Here is an 18110-nt window from a genome sequence, read left to right on the forward strand (position 1 = left end):
GACAGCAGGAAAAAAGGTTCTGTGGTTGGAGTAAAATGGGAGCTGACGTAAGCAGATGGCTAATTCTGATTGGTACTTTGGTAGTATTCACCTTGTATTAAATACAGATCAACTCACATCATCCAGAAAAAAAATCAGAAATCTCCAATGAAAAGCACATTTCATTCGTTAGCACACAGTATATTGAGCATGGAACTATAGCTAGCAGTAGTAACCTAATTATGTAAGTGAGATGAAAGTGATGAGTAAAAAACTTGGGTTACTTGGTTTTTTTTTCCACATTGGCATTAGGTATAAGGAAACCGAAGTGTGGTAAGTGTTAGAGATATAGCAAATATAGCAAAGAAATAATTAACAATGACAAGTGTAGGATAAACGATAAATTATCCTTGCTTTTGGCAAGGAAGAAGCTAGCTATGCTGTAACAACTGAATATATTTATTTTGTAGCCTATTATTCTAGAAGGCTCTATAAGTAACTCGTGCTTTGGGTTGAAGTCATGACAACACTGTCGCTGGGCAACTGGAAAATATGGACAACAATCATAAACTAGCTAATTAAAGAGGCTAAAGATTTAGCTGCCTAGCATGTATCCATTAGGTCTTTTATACAAACAAAATAAAGGTAAATTAGCCTTGGAAATGACCGGAAATATCAACATTTCACTCAGATGTGAAGATAAATTACTGAAAAAACATGCAAAGATACAGTAAATAGTCCCATTTGAATTCTGAATTTGTTAATTGGTTAAAATGGGAAATAGAGAGAGTGAAACTCCACCTGAGGTGATTTATACAGACAACGTAAAGGCAGAATGATGATAGAAACATGATAAAGGCATTAAGAATGTCAATATTTTCCTCAGATTTGATGGTAATTTTTTAGGACGACACTCAAGACAACTCAATATCACACTGAATTTACGCTTAGCATAAACCGCTAACCCGAGGTCCAAGCTTTCTTGCATATTCATGCATATGCAAGATTCATTTTGTGTGATAAAGTCATGGTGATGCCGTTACTAGGCAACTGGGAAATACGGACACCAAGCATACGTTAGCTAATTGTTAAGCGTAATGATTTAGCGACCTAGCATATATCCATTAAGTCTTTTATATGGAGTATGTGACAACCAAGAATATCAACATTTGCCTCAGGTGTGAAGGCAGAGTGACTGTCAAAACAAGACAAAACCATCAGGAATATCATCATTTCACTCAGTTTTTATGGCAAATGTTTAGGAATAGACTCAAGACAACTGACATACTCTGAAATTGAGAAACAGTGTCTCTTCACGAACTCTGAGCTATTTTAACTTCTATCTATCACAAGAGTGAGCTGTCTCCGTGGAATTTTCTCATAAACACAGTGAATAGGACCTCAACCCCACTGAACACCTCACCCAACATCAGTGCCTGATCTCACTAATGCTCTTGCGACTGAATGAGCACAAATCCCCAAAGCCACACTCCAATATCTAGTGAAAAGCCTTCCCAGAAGAGTGAAAGTCATTATGACAACAACAGGGGACTACATCTGGAATGAGATGATCAAAAATCACATACTGATGTGATGATCATGTGTCCACAAACTTTTGGCCATATAGTGTATTTTTAATATTATGACACGCTATGTTGACAGTATGATCATACAGTACTGTATATGGTAGTAAGAGGGGAGTACAGCTTGATAGGGTAAATACATGTACATACTAGAATATTGAAAGATTGATCCAGCTGAAAAAAAAGGGAAACAGACAGCAGCAGAAATTTCAATATACAATACAAAAAAAGGTATTTTAAATAGCTGACACACACTTTCACTAATTATGGGAACTAAATCAGTTTATAACAGCATAGTAAAAGACAAATGTTTATAATATTGGAACATTGCTACTATTATAATTTATTTATTGAATGTATATCACTCTTTTTACTTGCCTTCGAGTGATCAACAGTAACGCCATGTCCAAAGTAGACACTATATGTGACTCTAAAACTTGACCAGGTAGTTGCGGGCCTCCAACAGACGCTTCTGGCGGTTTTGCAGGTTGTTGCGTTTGCTGCCGATGTCATGATCTTCTTTCAGCAGCTGCTCCGCGTTGTTTTTGTCCTGTATGAGCTGGAGCATCTCTCTCTGCAGCTGTGCCGCCGACTCCTGCAGCAGCAGGTACCTGATCACCAGCGGCAGCTGGTCAGCCAGACGCTTACTCGCAATCTAAACACGTGTTCAATTAAGAAAGAATTAAGCTCGTAGCTCCAGTGCAAAACTAAGCAAAGATCAGAGCTAGTACATACTCGTCTGAAAAATTTATTTATAGACTAAGCCTATAAATTAAGGTTGTAGAGTAACATGTGGTTTAGAATCATTGTTGTGCCATTTTACTGTGGTCAAATAATGCTAAAATAGCTAATAATTACAACATTAATTAAGATAACAGGCACCAGGTAGCATGTTGCTATTCGCAAGAAAAAAATGAACTATAGCTAATAACCACTTACGCTGTAGTAGGACTTGAGGTGACGCATCAGTTCCTCAAGAGTGGCTCTGTTGTCTGACTGATTGTATAAACTACACGAAGCAATGCGAGGAATGCAAATTTTTTGTTTCCCTTCTTCTTCCTCCTCAAGCTTCACCGTGCTCAGGGTGTCGCTGTACATGTGGTCTTGGGTGTAGACGATCAGCTCCATCTTAAACTGAGTCCTCAGCATTGATTCGGCCTCCGACTCCTTCGCCTGCTTTATGTTTTCAATCTTAGTCTGGAGGAACAACGAAGAACCATCACACCATGACATGCTTGAAGACGACATTCCTTGAGAGCTTGACTCTTGTGCTAGACCTTTGCTTCATGTTTATCATATATTTTCATCTGGTGCTCATGGGCCAGCAAACATAGGCAGAGTTTAACATTTAACTGTAACGTTTGTACGCCATACCTTTGCCATTTTGAGGAGATTGGGGAAGCCCAAGAAGCTGGATTGAGCCAGTTGGATGAAGCCCTTCCGAATGAGATCTAAAGACAGATGGGGAAATCTCTGTAAATACAACATCCTGTAATAAACACTGATATAAACACCAAAGGAAACCCAGAATGTGGTTAGGATCTGTGGAAATATGAAAGTCTTTCTCTAGTTATGTCTCTGAGTTCATGCCATATACCTGAGATTTCCTTCAGTCTCCTGATGGCAGGTTCCTCCAGCTGCTTGATCTGGTCCTTCACCATCACCTCGAAGGTCTTGTAGTTGATGAATCCTGGGAGTTCTCTGCCTCGGTATTTTTCTTCATACTCGTTCACCTCCTTCTCAATCTTCCTCTTAACTAGAAAATCCCCCAAAGTATTCAGGGATACAACACTTGCGCAACACTTGTCTAACCTTTTAACATAGTTTGCGAAATTATCACAATTCTGATTTCAGCGTCTTTACACATCACATGTCGCACTGTACATGCAGCATTTGTTCATCTCATCACTAGCTTCCCAGCTTAGATAGAATACCAACTGTTTAGTATTTCTTTCATATACTTAACAAACAAACAGCAATTCGGTCTTCCCTTCCCTAAACAGTGCCTGGCCAAATGATTTTCAAACTTTCAAAGTCATAGGTAGCCTAAGCCTATCACCGTTCTATCTAAATTAATAAGGCTTATATACCAGAATGTAGCCCAACATACTATATTTCGAAACTTGCTTGAGAAAAAAAGTATAATGGAATTCTGAGAAAGCAGGGGGCCAAGCACCGTGTCCCTGAAATCTGCGATATATCATCACACGGCTACTCACACGTCTCTCCTGAGTTGTCCAGATGATTCTTCCAGAGAGCAAACTGCCTCCGCAGGCTCGAGAAGATGTTGAGATGTTGGAGGTTCTTCAGCTCCTCTCCGGTCGTGAGGTTAATGGCGTCCTGAGTGAACGCTGTGACTTTCTAATACACACCATAAAAAGGAAAATCATTAGTGAAATTGAAAATACCAAGACTTTATAGAAAAGCCACACAAGTCATAAGTAAATAGAAAGTTTTCTGAGGCATGTTAAATTTAATATCTAACAATGCTAGATTTTTATGAGGCAAAATAACATTTGAAAAGCAGAAAAATAAGGCTGAGATACAAGACTGTGTACATTTTTAATGAGGGAATGAATAACTGATTCCATAAATCATTGCAAATTTGTTACATTGCCATTTTTTATTTTGTCGTGATGTAATTAAGCTTTTCGTTTTGTCTTGACTAGCTTGCTAATTTAGTTACTGCACTAGCAAGCAGTATTGAAGACATGCAGTCATGGCACAGTGTTTTACCAACGAACTTCCGCAGGTCTTTGTAAGTTGATTTGGAAAAGTGGATAATTTAGAGACCAGTGTTGTTATTTCAGTGTGCGGGAACCTCATTGTCGAGCTTTATTTGGATTGTGTGTATCACTCACGTCAATCAGGAAGAAGATCCTCTCTCCTGGTTCTGTAGGAGGCCCTGAGCCATAGCGGTCCAGTTCACCCTGAGTTTCAGCCAACTTTATCTCAATCTGCTCCTCCAGTCGTGGCAGAGATCGCTAAACACAGACACACACACACATTTTACTACCAGGATGGATTGTTCACTACACAATCTGAGGAATAGTGGAACAAAGCTATCTTTACCTCGATGTGATGGACGAGTTCGAGTGTGAGCTTCTCAGCCAGGTTGGGAATGGTGGCCATGCCTTCATCATACAGCTCACTGTAAAACAACATCAACCACATTTTACGTTCAGATCATGTAGTGTTAGTTCAATATCAACAATTCTGTCATTGTCACACCCGACTGAACAGTAAGAGAGAAAAATAAGAGTCGTTTTTTTCTGGTTTAGTGATCGCTATCTCTAATAACTGACAAATAACTTTAATGTAATGATTTAATACTTAAAGTACAATTTTTGCTATTATGCATTTCATGTAAAACTCAGAGCTGTAATAATAAAATATTATTCATATGTACATTATCAGTTTAATTCAAATGACTCTCACATAATACTGGAATATTACTAATGGTAGAAAAATACACATTGACTCATAACAATAATAAAAGTAATTAATTCAATTAAATAAAAGTAATTATGTTGGTAATCAAGTATTTCAATTTTCCTCTCAAAGTGAATACTGAATTTTCAAATATTTTTAAGACATTATTTGTTCATGTAAATATTATAACATTCTTATGTAATTAGATTTTTATATAAAATAAATAATTATTTAATTAAAGTTTTGTAATTGTAAAATATAAAGTAATTCTTAATCAAATATGAACAATTAACAATCAACAATATTAATGCCTTATTAATATTGTTAATCAAAAAATAGGATAATTAATATAATTTTAAAAAAATATCATGGAGATTTAGTAAGAGCTCAAATAATCTATATATTCTTTGATAATCGATCCCAAATAGTACAAGTTCAAATTATAAATCTCAATTCATTATCAGTTCAATATAATTTAGGAATAATACAAATTTGCTGATAGACCCTCCTAGAGTAAAACAAAGCACCTGAAATGTGAGTGGTCTTTAAAGAAGTCCTTCTCCTTCTCGATGGCTTCGTGCAGAGAGACGCGGTCCATGATTTCCTTCTGCCCTCGGCACCTGACGATCATGTAGCCTTTAGTGAGGTAAATGATCTCGTTATGGATGATGGACACCACCGTGTCCTCCGTGCCTTTATCCACCAGGTCGGGCTTCGTTAGGATGCCTGTTATAGTCAACACACACACACACACAGAAGCTCATGGAAGACATCTAATGCATGTGGAGGAACAAGAAGAAGAAGAAGAAAGCATGGCAACATTGATGAAAAGGCTGCACAGACCGAGGGTTCTCTCGCCATTTGGATCAACTTCCTGAGCCATCCTCAGCGCTTCAGTAGTGGCGATGTCCACGTTACACGGCACCACCACCAGGTTGATGGTTTCTTGCTTTGTGATGAACTTTCGGATCAGCCTCTTAATCTGAATGAAAGTCATTAGTTCGTATTAGTGTGTATTACTAGATATCATAACTGTATTTAGGGAAGCATCAGTACCATTGTGGTACTCATAAATTGGATTAGGTTGCACTTCGGAAAACTGTCTCTGTACAGCTATTAAGTACATTTCATGCCTGATTGTCAAGGACAATACACCATACCCAACTTTTTTTTTCTCACCTGCTGCGTGTTACTAGCGATGAACTGCTTTTTTGAGTTTTACATTTAAGATGTTTTTATCGGGTTAATTGTTTTGTAGGAAGATGCTGTACTTGATATTTTCTCAGAGCACAGTTTACAGTCTGGTTTACGTGAAATACATCCAGATCATTCTAATTTCGTGTTGTCTGTTCATTAACGAGACATCAGACACTAGGCTTATTTCATATAATACACCTGGTATTAGATGCTGTACCTGTTCTCCGATGTTCTCTGGTTGGCCTTTGACTGCCACTCGAGCAATACCAGGCAGATCGATGAGTGTGAGGTCGGGAACATCAGCTGACGTCACTTCCAGGCTGATGAGCTCTTCACTGATGCCCACGCCGACCCCAGCCATATGGTCCTGAGCTAAAAACGACATGCACGTAAGCCAGTAATAGTTAATCATCTAGGTATAAAAGTACATAACTAAGCAAAGGTAGCTAGCTAACAATAAAGAATACGTGCAAACTTTTGGAGTTAGCTAACACCAACCAAATTAGCTAGGCAACGATAAAGAAGAAGCCCAAGCAAAGCTAGCGGACATTAGAGAATAAGTCCAAACAGAGTGAAAAAAGGGATTCAGGTGGAGTACTACCTTCTCTAATCTTTTTCTCCACATCTGCTGGATCGTCAATCTCTTCCTCATGATCCTGATCATGATCTTTCTTGTACTTGATCTTTCCATGCCAGAAGTCTTCCTCTCGGCTCCTCTTCATCTTCAGCTCGAGTGGACATCTCGTCACAATACCTGTGTGTATAGACCAAATGTTTGTCAACACTCAGGTGGGCGGTTCCTGGTGGATAAATTGTAACCAGGCAACAGTGAAACTAGCTTGTTGAGGTAGCTATAAATAGGATCACTCGTGATATAATGGTGAAATTACCAAAGTTGTGTTTACCAAAGTCCAGCCACTAGCTAGTTCTCTCCTATCATGCGGGCAGCGTGAAGGCTAGCATGGGCTTTCTCTGAGACACTCGTTTCAAACTCTTGGTCACGCTACGTCCCAGGGCACCACTGCGAGGAAAGCGAAAAGTTGCTTTTTTCCATATACATAAGATCCTACAGATGCCTACAATTGACTTGACAGGGGGAGAGAGGAAGAGAGAAACTCTCTGGACTCCCAGCCATGGATAGTTATGCTTTCATTGGGATATGAAATTGCACCCACATCTCCAGAGAATATGGTGAACACAAATCTACACTATACGGCTAAAAGTATGTGGATATATGACCATCATGCCAATATGCGCTTGGTGAACATGCCATTCCAAAGTTGGTCCGTTTTTTACAGTTATAACAGCCTCCACTCTTCTGGGAAGGCTTTCCATTAGATTTTGGAACAAAGCCAAAAGTGAGGTTTGTGAGGATGGGCACTGATGTCGGTTGAGGAGCGTTCCAGTTCATTCTAAAGGTGTTCAGTGAGGTTGAGATCATAGGGGCACTGTCGTGCGGGAACAGGTTTGGGCCCCTTAGCTCCAGTGAATGGAAATTTTTTTCAATTTTAAGCTCTTGCATATAAAGACATTCTAGACAATCGTATGCTTTCAACTTTGTGGCAATGTAAAATACTCACATCTCTTCTTTACTGCTTGTTTTACATCCTTCAAAGATTGTCATAATGTAATGTCCTTTGACGCCTGACATAGTCCTGACATAACTACACAACTACATGTATTTCCACTCCTCCTTCATTCCTCCTTTCTTACTTCACTACACAACCCAATAGAAACCTGTTGATCTTCTTACTCATTAAATGGTCAACCAGACCTGCCCAACTGTATATATAGATACAGCTGCTAAAAAAATGAAATCATGACTGCCCTTTCATCCCTCACATTTTCCATTCATCCTCCCATCTCCAATGAATTTTGTAAAAAGGATTCAATGTTTTGAGCCCATTAAATATATAACGTCCTAATTTTTCTACCACTTTTGATACTTTCATCCTGCCATGATTCCAAAGAAATGTGTTGATGCATTTTTTATGCATTAATTTTCAAGCTGTAGCCATCTTTTAAGCCAAAAAAAAACAACAACAAAAAAACTGGAACTGTACTTCCTTTTAGTACCTATCCTTTTTTTATCCTTTCATCCCTCTATCCTTCCATAGACACCCTGTAGAAAATCTTCATGCTTGGACTAAAAGCTCATAACAATGTTTTATACTGATTGGTCATTTTTTATCTTTCTGTGCATCAATTCATTCATTCATTCATTCATTCATTCATCCACTTATCCCACCATCCTCCCATAGATATCCTCTGTCCTTTAGTTTTTGTTGCAATACAAAACTGCATATTCATATCACATAACCTAAACACAAGTTCAGATCAAGTTAAGAAGGAAGTAAATATTATGTCTGTGTTGCCCCATGGTGTCTCACCACTCCCGCGGGGCAGCGCGACTCCGGACAGCGCCTCCAGCACCGAGCTCTTCCCCGAGCTCTGGTCTCCGATCACGGCGATGGCGGGCAGCGCGAGGTCCTTCTCCACACCGAGCGCGCGCAGAGAGTCGATCAGGTCGATGCACGGACGCACCTTCTCCTCATACTGCTCACTCAGGCTCGCGCTCATCTCCGACAGCTCAGAAACTCGGTAAACAATCAACAATTATGAACAAGGAATGTGACTTCGTGTGCGCTTTTACACAGCAGCTCTGTTTCCTCTGTGCTTCTTAAAAAACTGAAACTTATACACACCGGGTTGCTTTACTTACTGATCAAATCCAACGAATCGGTTCTTTCCAAATGATTCTTCTAACGGAGTCGATTCTCTGAGTCACAAGCACAAATTAAAGCCCTTTTTTTTTGTCAAAGACAAATATATATATATATAATTATCATATATATCTTGATAGCTTATATAGACAAGACAACATAAGTGTTTGCCACTGTAGCTAGTCGTACACAATAAACTCGACTCACTTATATAGCTTGGATTCAAAGAATCGATTCAGTGAATCGAGTCCTTTTGTGGACTAAAAGGCCGAAAACGAAAGTAAACATCGATTTTTGTCTTGTATTAGGTTTCATTTCCTGGTAAGATTCAACAGAAAAGATTTGCGTTACATTTAGCCTGGTTTATATTTTGATTATAGTTATATTTAGGTAAAAGTGTTCATAATTACAGCAAATTAATGAGAATGAGACGTATTATAGGTTAGCATAGGTTAAAGGTGCAATAGGTAATTTTTTTTTCTTACTAATAATATGAATAAGCTGGAAATTATGTAGAACGTGATGAAAACAAACACACACACAATGGTTTAAGCTGATGGTTAAAATTATTACATAGCTTTGAAAGCCCCTTTGGAAAAGTGTGTTCCGGACCGGAATGTGTGTTTGTGTTTACATGTGTTTACATACTTTTTAAAGTAGCCCAGTTTGGGACCCTTACAAATCTGTTAATGCTCCTTTCACCTCCACTGAAAACATTCATAGAGTGAGCAACTTGGCCTCTATGAGCACTTGGTGTAGTTCCCATTTTTGACCACTGGGAGCGCCAAGCTAAACAGGGCAGTGAGCAGTCAGTGATACATGGTATCTTTAATATATCACCACCCTTACAGCATACTGTATATGTTATTAAGAGAGGAAAACAAGTAGAACTTGATTTATTTATTATTTATGAATACATGTACAAACTAGATTTTATGAAATTGTTTTCCTAATTCATCCTTATTAGTCCAGTTGAAAAAGAAATAATAAAGAATTATGCTAGCAAGTATAACAAACAGGAAACAATAAAAAAATTTTTTAAAAAGGATATAAAAAAAATCTAGGATATAATTGTAACAGACTCAACACAGTACAGTAAGAAATTCCTTTAACAGAAACGTAACAGAGGGATTTTAAATAGCTATTTGATCCAATCAGAAATACCACCCATAAATATATCAGTATAATTTACCAAAATAGACACTATATTTCATGATCGACTCTAAAACTTGACCAGGTAGTTGCGGGCCTCCATCAGACGCTTCTGGCGGTTTTGCAGGTTGTTGCGTTTGCTGCCGATGTCATGATCTTCTTTCAGCAGCTGCTCCGCGTTGTTTTTGTCCTGTATGAGCTGGAGCATCTCTCTCTGCAGCTGCGCCGCCGACTCCTGCAGCAGCAGGTACCTGATCACCAGCGGCAGCTGGTCAGCCAGACGCTTACTCGCAATCTAAACACATGTTCAGTTAAGAAAGAATTAAAATCCACAATGCAGACAATCAAGCTCACATATAATTGTTTAGTAGTAAGAACTGATAATAACATATCACTGGCCACTTTATTAGGAACACCTGTACCTCTGCTCATTCATGCAATTATCCAATCAGGCAATTGCACAATACATGAAATCACGCAGAGACAGGTCAAGAGCTTCAGTTCATGTTCACATCAAATATCAGAATGGGGAACAATGTGATCTCTGTGACTTTGTTCATGGCATAGTTGTTGGTTGTTGGTAGCAGACAGTCTGGTTTGAGTATTTCAGAAAAAAAAGCGATCTTCTGCGATTTTCACACACGACAGAGTTTACACTGAATGACTGTGTGTAACTTCGTGTAAACATCCAGTGAGCGGCAGATCTGCCTCGTTGTTGAGCGAAGTCAGAGGAGAAGGGTACCACTTTTTGCAACTGTGGTGAGCAGAAAAGCATCTCAGATAGCACAAAACATCAAACCTTGAGGTGGATGGGCTACGACATGGACAGAAGATCACTCCTGTCAGCCAAGAACAGGAATCTGAGGCTAGGCTCAGGCTATGCTGAACAGTTCAACATTGCCTGTTTTTTTTTTGTTTTTTTTTAAATCTTCAACTGCCCAGTTTCAGTGAGCATATTAAAAGGTTCCAGTTTGCATACACGAGTCAGGGTACATGTGTTGTGCGTTTTAGTGGGTAGTCGAAAATGTAGAATATATGCATTTGTATTTATTACCTGTTTTTTATATTAATAATCACCTGGATAGCCAGACATACAATCTAAACGTGACTGGGCAATGGGCCTGATGTTAAAACCCAAGGCCTATGTTTAGTTTTCATTTGCTTTTCTTGCAGGATTCGACAAACTTTTATTGATTACGATTTGCAAGTTTCATGTTTGTTAAATAATAATTCAGTGCTGGAAGTAATATGACTGAAAAAAATGTTCATGTCCTTAAAGTAGAATAAATTGCCAAAAATGCTGATGTGTCTAATAGCAAAGGAGAGCTAGCAAGGCTTTAAATTAAGGTTTCAAAGTAGCATGAGGCTGTTATTTGCAAGAACACTTACGTTGTAGTAGGACTTGAGGTGACGCATCAGTTCCTCAAGAGTGGCTTTGCTGTCTGAGTGATTGTATAAACTATGTTGAGGAGGGCGAGCCACACCAAAGTTTAGTCTCTCTTGTTCTTCCTCTTTGTGCTTCAGCGTGCTCAGGGTGTCGCTGTACATGTTGTCTTGGGTGTAGACAATCAGCTCCATCTTAAACTGAGTCCTCAGCATCAATTCGGCCTCGGACTCCTTCAGCTGCTTTATGTTCTCAATCTTGGTCTGGAAGAATGAAGAACCATCACACCATGACATGCTTGGACATGATACATTGCTTCATGTTTATCATACATTGTCATTTGGTGCTCATGGTCCAGCAAACATAGGCAGTTTGTCTGTAATGTTTGTTTGGCATACCTTTGCCATTTTGAGGAGATTGGGGAAGCCCAGGAAGCTGTATTGGGCCAGCTGGATGAAACCCTTCCGAATGAGATCTATAGACAGATGGGGAAATCTCTGTAAATACAACATCCTGTAATAAACATTGATATAAACACAAAAGGCAACCCAGAATGGGGATGATAATTTTATGTGGAAATATGATGGCAGTAGTAAGTCATGGTGTTTCTCTACTTCTACTATATGTCTACACACCCCTGTTAATGAAACTAAAATGAACCTAAGACAAATCATGTCAGAACTTTTCCTACTTTTAATGTGAAATCTGATGCCCTTACAATTTGATGGATCTGGAATATTTTTGCAAGACAGAGCGGGAAAATATTGCGAAGTCAAGAGTGCCACACACTCTTACTCAAAAAGACTGAGTGGTGTAATCAAATCAAAAGGTGCTTCAATAAAGTATTAGTTTAAGGGTGTGCACGCTTATGCAACCAGGTTATTGTAACATTTTTTTTTTCTTATTTTCCCTAAAATGTTTTTGATTGTTTTTCACTTAATTCTTATACGTCGTAATTTCACATTGAGGGTGGAAAAAGTTCTGACATGATTTGTCTTAGTTTCATTTTTTTACTTCACAAAAACCTGCCATTTTATCACATTAAAATGGGGTGTGTAGACTTTTTATATCTACTGTATACACAAAACATTTTGGACAAATCTAGGCAACGACACCGTGTTATTCCAAAGGCAAGTTCGCAATGTACATAATGCAGACAAAGCCTAAGATAAGGCTCCGAACATTTAACATCAAACTAGTTCATGCCACATACCTGAGATTTCCTTCAGTCTCCTGATTGCAGGTTCCTCCAGCTGCTTGATCTGGTCCTTCACGATCACCTCGAAGGTCTTGTAGTTGATGAATCCTGGGAGTTCTCTGCCTCGGTATTTTTCCTCATAGTCCTTCATTTCCTTCTCAATCCTCTTGTTAACTAGAAAATTCCCCAAAGTATTCAGGATAAATGGTAAATGACGTGACCTTCGGGTTGCTCCATTCTATGCTCTCTCAAAAAATGGACAGCTATACCGTACAAAACAACACAGTGTATGAAATTCTTGAAAAATGACAAATCTTTATCACTTATAATGTTGTATGTGTACCATTTCTTCAATCACTAGCTTCTTAGCTTTGATATATATATATAAAAAAAAACATCTGATTTCTTTCATGCATTTGTTTGGCATGAAATTTTTGGAAAATTATGTTGATAGAAAGATAACTACATAGATATATATGTAGAGCCAAACTAATATATCGTCAAACCTCTACTTACATGTCAGTCCTGAGCTGTCTAGATGAATCTTCCAGAGAACAAACTGCCTCCTCAGACCTGAGAAGATGTTGAAATGTGACACGCTCTTCAGATTCTCTCCAGTTGTCAGGTTGATGCCGTCCTGAGTGAACACTGTGATTTTCTATGAAACGCCACAAAAACGGAGATCAGCAGTCTAATTTAAAATAACCACACTCCGTGGTGGAAAAGCCAGAAAATTCTTTAATTACATAGAAAACACTTAGGTGAGGTAGGAAAGCCAGTGTATCAACGACATAAAGATGCTCAAATATGAAGTTTAATCAAATTTGTATGCTTTCTCTAATTTAAAATATACATATAAATATAAATTCATAGGCCCGTTATGATGATTAGCAGGAAAGATTAATTGCGCCTGGTTAACATTTACGTGAAACGATCAACAGGGTTAAATTCAACTGGTAAGTGAGACTGAATTTACGGTTTGTGGTTAGTGTATAATTTCCATTGTTTAACAATCACAAAGCACTTTGTAAGCTGAATTTGGAAACACTAGAAGTGATCACTTATGATTATAATTTACTACAGTGATGATGAATTGATGATGATTATTTCAAAGTTTAGGAACTGTTAAAGTTTATTTGGATCGTGTGTAGCACTCACGTCAATCAGAAAATATATCCTCTCTCCTGGTTCTGTAGGAGGCCCTGAGCCATAGCGATCCAGTTCACCCTGGATTTCAGCCAACTTCATTTCAATCTGCTCCTCTAGTCGTGGAAGAGATCGCTAAATACACACACACACACACACACACACACACACAGGAAAAGCAAGGATTTTTACTATGAGCAAGGTTTTTTTTATAGTACACAATCTCCAGGATCCTTAAACAAAGCTATCTTTACCTCGATGTGAAGAACGAGTTCGAGCGTGAGTTTCTCAGCCAGTTTGGGAATGGTGGCCATGCCTTCCTCAAACAGCGTGCTGTGGAAAATAATTAACCATACTTAACCATAAACTCAGCTTTTTATAAAATCCATTTTTCCTGGTTTAGTGATCACTATGACCCCTTTTTACTAGCTAATATGTTTAACACTAATATCTTTAACATTCTACATACTGCTCCTTTAAATCCTTAAAGGAATTTCAAGGACAAATTCCAAATACTTGATTTGAAAACATTTCAAAATGACAACTCTGAAGACATAACTGCCCTCCAAATATAAACAAAATATGGCACCTGAAATGTAGGTGGTCTTTAAAGAAGTCCTTCTCCTTCTCGGTGGCTTCGTGCAGAGAGACGCGGTCCATGATCTCCTTCTGCCCTCGGCACCTGACGACCATGTAGCCTTTAGTGAGGTAAATGATCTCGTTACGGATGATGGACACCACCGTGTCCTCCGTGCCTTTATCCACCAGGTCAGGCTTCGTTAGGATGCCTGTTATAGTCAACACACACACACAGAAGCTCATGGAAGACAGCTAACGCATGTGGTGTAGTTAGAGAAGAAGAAGAAGAAGAAACACCACCAGGTTTGCAATTTGCTATATATTAAAATGATACATTGATGAAAAGGCTGCACAGACCGAGGGTTCTCTCGCCATTTGGATCAACTTCCTGAGCCATCTTCAGCGCTTCAGTAGTGGCGATGTCCACGTTACATGGCACCACCACCAGGTTGATGGTTTCTTGCTTTTTGATGAACTTTTGGATCAGCCTCTTAATCTGAATGAAAGTCATTCATGTGCTGATATTACAGCTCAATACAACAATGGTTCATTTTAATCTTTTATCAGGATTTACCATGTAATATTAGTGCCATATTTATTAAGAATACCACATTACAAAATTGATTTATTATTTAATCCCTAATAAAACTTTTTAATAAATCCCTAATTTCACTTTACCTGTTCTCCGATGTTCTCCGGTTGGCCTTTGACTGCCACACGCGCAATACCAGGCAGATCGATGAGCGTGAGGTCAGGAACATTGGCTGATGTCACTTCCAGGCTGATGAGGTCATCACAGATGCCCACACCGACCCCAGCCATATGGTCCTGAGCTAAAAAAGGGCACGCACATAAGCCAATAATAGCTGGTAAAAAAATGTGTATAACTAAGCAAAACTAGCTAGCTAACATTAGAGAAAATCACTAACCAAAAAAACATTAAAAATTAAAAAGCCAAAAAAAAGCTAGCCAGGTAACATAAGAGAAAATATCCAAACAGTGGTAGCTAGGTAAACATTAGAAACGAAATCGCTAAACGAATTAGATAGCTAATGTTAAAGAATAAGATGGCTAACTTAACGCACCAAAGGGAGGAATTCCTATACACACACACTAGCATTATGGGTTACTTTGGGTAGATTTATTACATATCTATAATCCTAATTAAATCCATTTATGTTCCAATGCGTAACAATATAAAATGTTACTATGAGTAGAAAAAAAGTAGGAAATGGGAAGATGTGCAATGTTCCCTGCTAGCTTTCATGAAATATTAGCCACATTAGCATAAGCAAGAGAAGTACTCATTCAAATTTTCTTGATTTAGTTGTTGATGGCAGAGTTGAAGATTTAATAATAATAATAATAATAATAATAATAATGATAATAATATAGTTTAAGTTATTTTATGTTATGTATCAGAGTCTGTGCAATACCTTCTCTAATCTTTTTCTCCACATCTGCTGGATCATGAATCTCTTCCTCATAATCATGGTACTGGATCTTTCCATGCCACAAGTCTTCCTCTCTGCTCTTCTTCATCTTGAGCTCGAGCGGACATCGCGTCACGATACCTGCGTGTTTATTGGCAGAGAATTAATGGATGCTACTAGCTGAATAGATCCTTTTCGCTTTTAGGTTCTTCTTCAGTGTCTATTTGAGAACAGCAGGTGTAGCTAATTATGCTAGTTAGCTAGCATTACATTGCACTCTATTCCCATATTGACCATTTAAACAGTTCTTGACTACGTTTCATCCCTTTCCCTTCAGCCTCCTTATATAATTTTTGCCTTTGAACACCACAACGTAAGATGTTTGCATACAGAAAATAATCACAACACAAAAATAACGTGGTCTGAGATAGTTCTGAGGTAAATGGATCCTTGCGTCTGCGTGCTGTCTGCTCTTTTTTCCTGCTTGTATGCTCTTGTCTCTCTGGCTGGGCTCCTAAAGATGGATTCTTCTGGCAATCATCATTAACTGGTTGACATGACCTAACCAATGGGAACACAGAAACTTGGCCAAAAGAGACAGAGCTTTTTGTGCATATAGAGTTCACAGAGTGTCTCCTTAGCATTAGCGCTGGGGGGAATGTACACTCTCACTATAAGGACAATGGTGGATTCCTGTGGGAAATAAAATGGTCTGCATCTAACAGTCACAAACTCCACCAGCGACCAGCAGTCACTAGAAACTAGCACCAAGTTCTTGCACCATTCCGTGCTGACGTAAACCCACAAGCCACCAACACGAGCCTTACAGCACAGAGCTGCGTTTCTGTCAGTACGAAACAAGGCAAGCCTGTCAAGTTTGATGATGTCTATAAAGATGATCCGTAGACACCATTTATCCTTAATTACGTTTTTTTTTGTTTGTGTTGCATCCAACAACTTTAGCATAAAGAACTTTTTTTGATCTTGCATATCCTTCTTTCATCTTTCCATCTTCCTTTAGAGAAATTCACATATGCTGAACTTACATGTACAGATTATATTAGTATAACATTTTATTTAACTAATTATACAATGGTATGTAATGTTGAGTGCGTGTGTGTGTGTGTGTGTGTGTGTGTGTGTGATTTTTGAAATGTATTTTATAGTCCAAGGTCACTGATGTCAGACTAAGTATTAAGTATATTATTATTAATATCACTGTGAAAGTGAAATAACCTTGTTTTTACTTTTTAGTTGAATGAACAGTGGTATGAATGTGAATATTTCAAAAGGGTTTATGTTTAATGCATGAAAACAGTTAATATAAAGTGAATAAATAAAAAATTTTGATTTTTGAAAATGTAAAATTTTGTTTAATTAATTTTTTTTTTTTTTTTTATTTAAAAATTGTGTTGCCCCATGGAGTCTCACCACTCCCGCGGGGCAGCGCGACTCCGGACAGCGCCTCCAGCACCGAGCTCTTCCCCGAGCTCTGGTCTCCGATCACGGCGATGGCGGGCAGCGCGAGATCCTTCTCCACACCGAGCGCGCGCAGAGAGTCGATCAGGTCGATGCACGGACGCACCTTCTCCTCATACTGCTCACTCAGGCTCGCGCTCATCTCCGACAGCTCAGAAACTCGGTAAACAATCAACAATTATGAACAAGGAATGTGACTTCGTGTGCGCTTTTACACAGCAGCTCTGTTTCCTCTGTGCTTCTTAAAAAACTGAAACTTATACACACCGGGTTGCTTTACTTACTGATCAAATCCAACGAATCGGTTCTTTCCAAATGATTCTTCTAACGGAGTCGATTCTCTGAGTCACAAGCACAAATTAAAGCCCTTTTTTTGTCAAAGACAAATATATATATATATATAATTATCATATATATCTTGATAGCTTATATAGACAAGACAACATAAGTGTTTGCCACTGTAGCTAGTCGTACACAATAAACTCGACTCACTTATATAGCTTTGATTCAAAGAATCGATTCAGTGAATCGAGTCCTTTTGTGGAATAAAAGGCAGAAAACGAAAGCAAGCATCGGTTTTCGTCTTGTATTAGGTTTCATTTCCTGGTAAGATTCAACAGAAAAAAATCAGATGTGTTACAGTTTTATTTAGGTAGATGTGTTCAGAATTACAGCAAAGTAATGAGAATGAGAAGTATTATAGCATAGGTTAAAGGAGCAATAGGTAATTTTTTTAACAAACAATAATTATTAAAATGTAATCTTATTTCCTGTGCGCTTTTACAGCTCTGTTTCCTCTACGGTTCTTGGAATTATTCACTTCCT

The 18110-nt window shown here is 38.4% G+C and overlaps 2 protein-coding genes across 3 annotated transcripts; both read right to left on the minus strand.

The window, feature by feature from the left end:
* Window positions 1–1208: 1208 nt before the first annotated feature.
* LOC113535702 (interferon-induced GTP-binding protein Mx1) lies at window positions 1209–8902 on the minus strand. Of its 2 annotated transcripts, XR_003403632.3 has the most exons (13): window positions 8582–8902; window positions 6793–6945; window positions 6409–6563; window positions 5838–5976; window positions 5522–5720; window positions 4635–4713; window positions 4424–4546; window positions 3782–3923; window positions 3160–3318; window positions 2937–3013; window positions 2502–2759; window positions 1941–2217; window positions 1209–1736 (listed from the first exon to the last, which is right to left on the minus strand). XR_003403632.3 is itself a non-coding variant. In XM_026929206.3 (12 exons), the coding sequence occupies exons 1-12, from the start codon at window positions 8769–8771 to the stop codon at window positions 1993–1995; spliced, it is 1899 nt and encodes a 632-aa protein (XP_026785007.1). In that variant the 5' UTR covers window positions 8772–8902; the 3' UTR covers window positions 1209–1992. The 2 variants fall into 2 exon arrangements, 1 of the variants encoding a protein (XP_026785007.1); XM_026929206.3 differs by having other exon boundaries at window positions 1209–2217.
* A 957-nt stretch (window positions 8903–9859) lies between these two features.
* Window positions 9860–17565, minus strand: LOC113535812 (interferon-induced GTP-binding protein Mx1). Its single transcript, XM_026929338.3, has 12 exons — window positions 17238–17565; window positions 15810–15947; window positions 15052–15206; window positions 14731–14869; window positions 14384–14582; window positions 14049–14127; window positions 13807–13929; window positions 13165–13306; window positions 12664–12822; window positions 11849–11925; window positions 11456–11713; window positions 9860–10361 (listed from the first exon to the last, which is right to left on the minus strand). The coding sequence occupies exons 1-12, from the start codon at window positions 17425–17427 to the stop codon at window positions 10137–10139; spliced, it is 1884 nt and encodes a 627-aa protein (XP_026785139.3). The 5' UTR covers window positions 17428–17565; the 3' UTR covers window positions 9860–10136.
* Between the last annotated feature and the right edge of the window lie 545 nt (window positions 17566–18110).

The sequence above is a fragment of the Pangasianodon hypophthalmus genome, chromosome 26 (genome assembly GCF_027358585.1).
Source record: "Pangasianodon hypophthalmus isolate fPanHyp1 chromosome 26, fPanHyp1.pri, whole genome shotgun sequence".
Taxonomy (NCBI): domain Eukaryota; kingdom Metazoa; phylum Chordata; class Actinopteri; order Siluriformes; family Pangasiidae; genus Pangasianodon; species Pangasianodon hypophthalmus.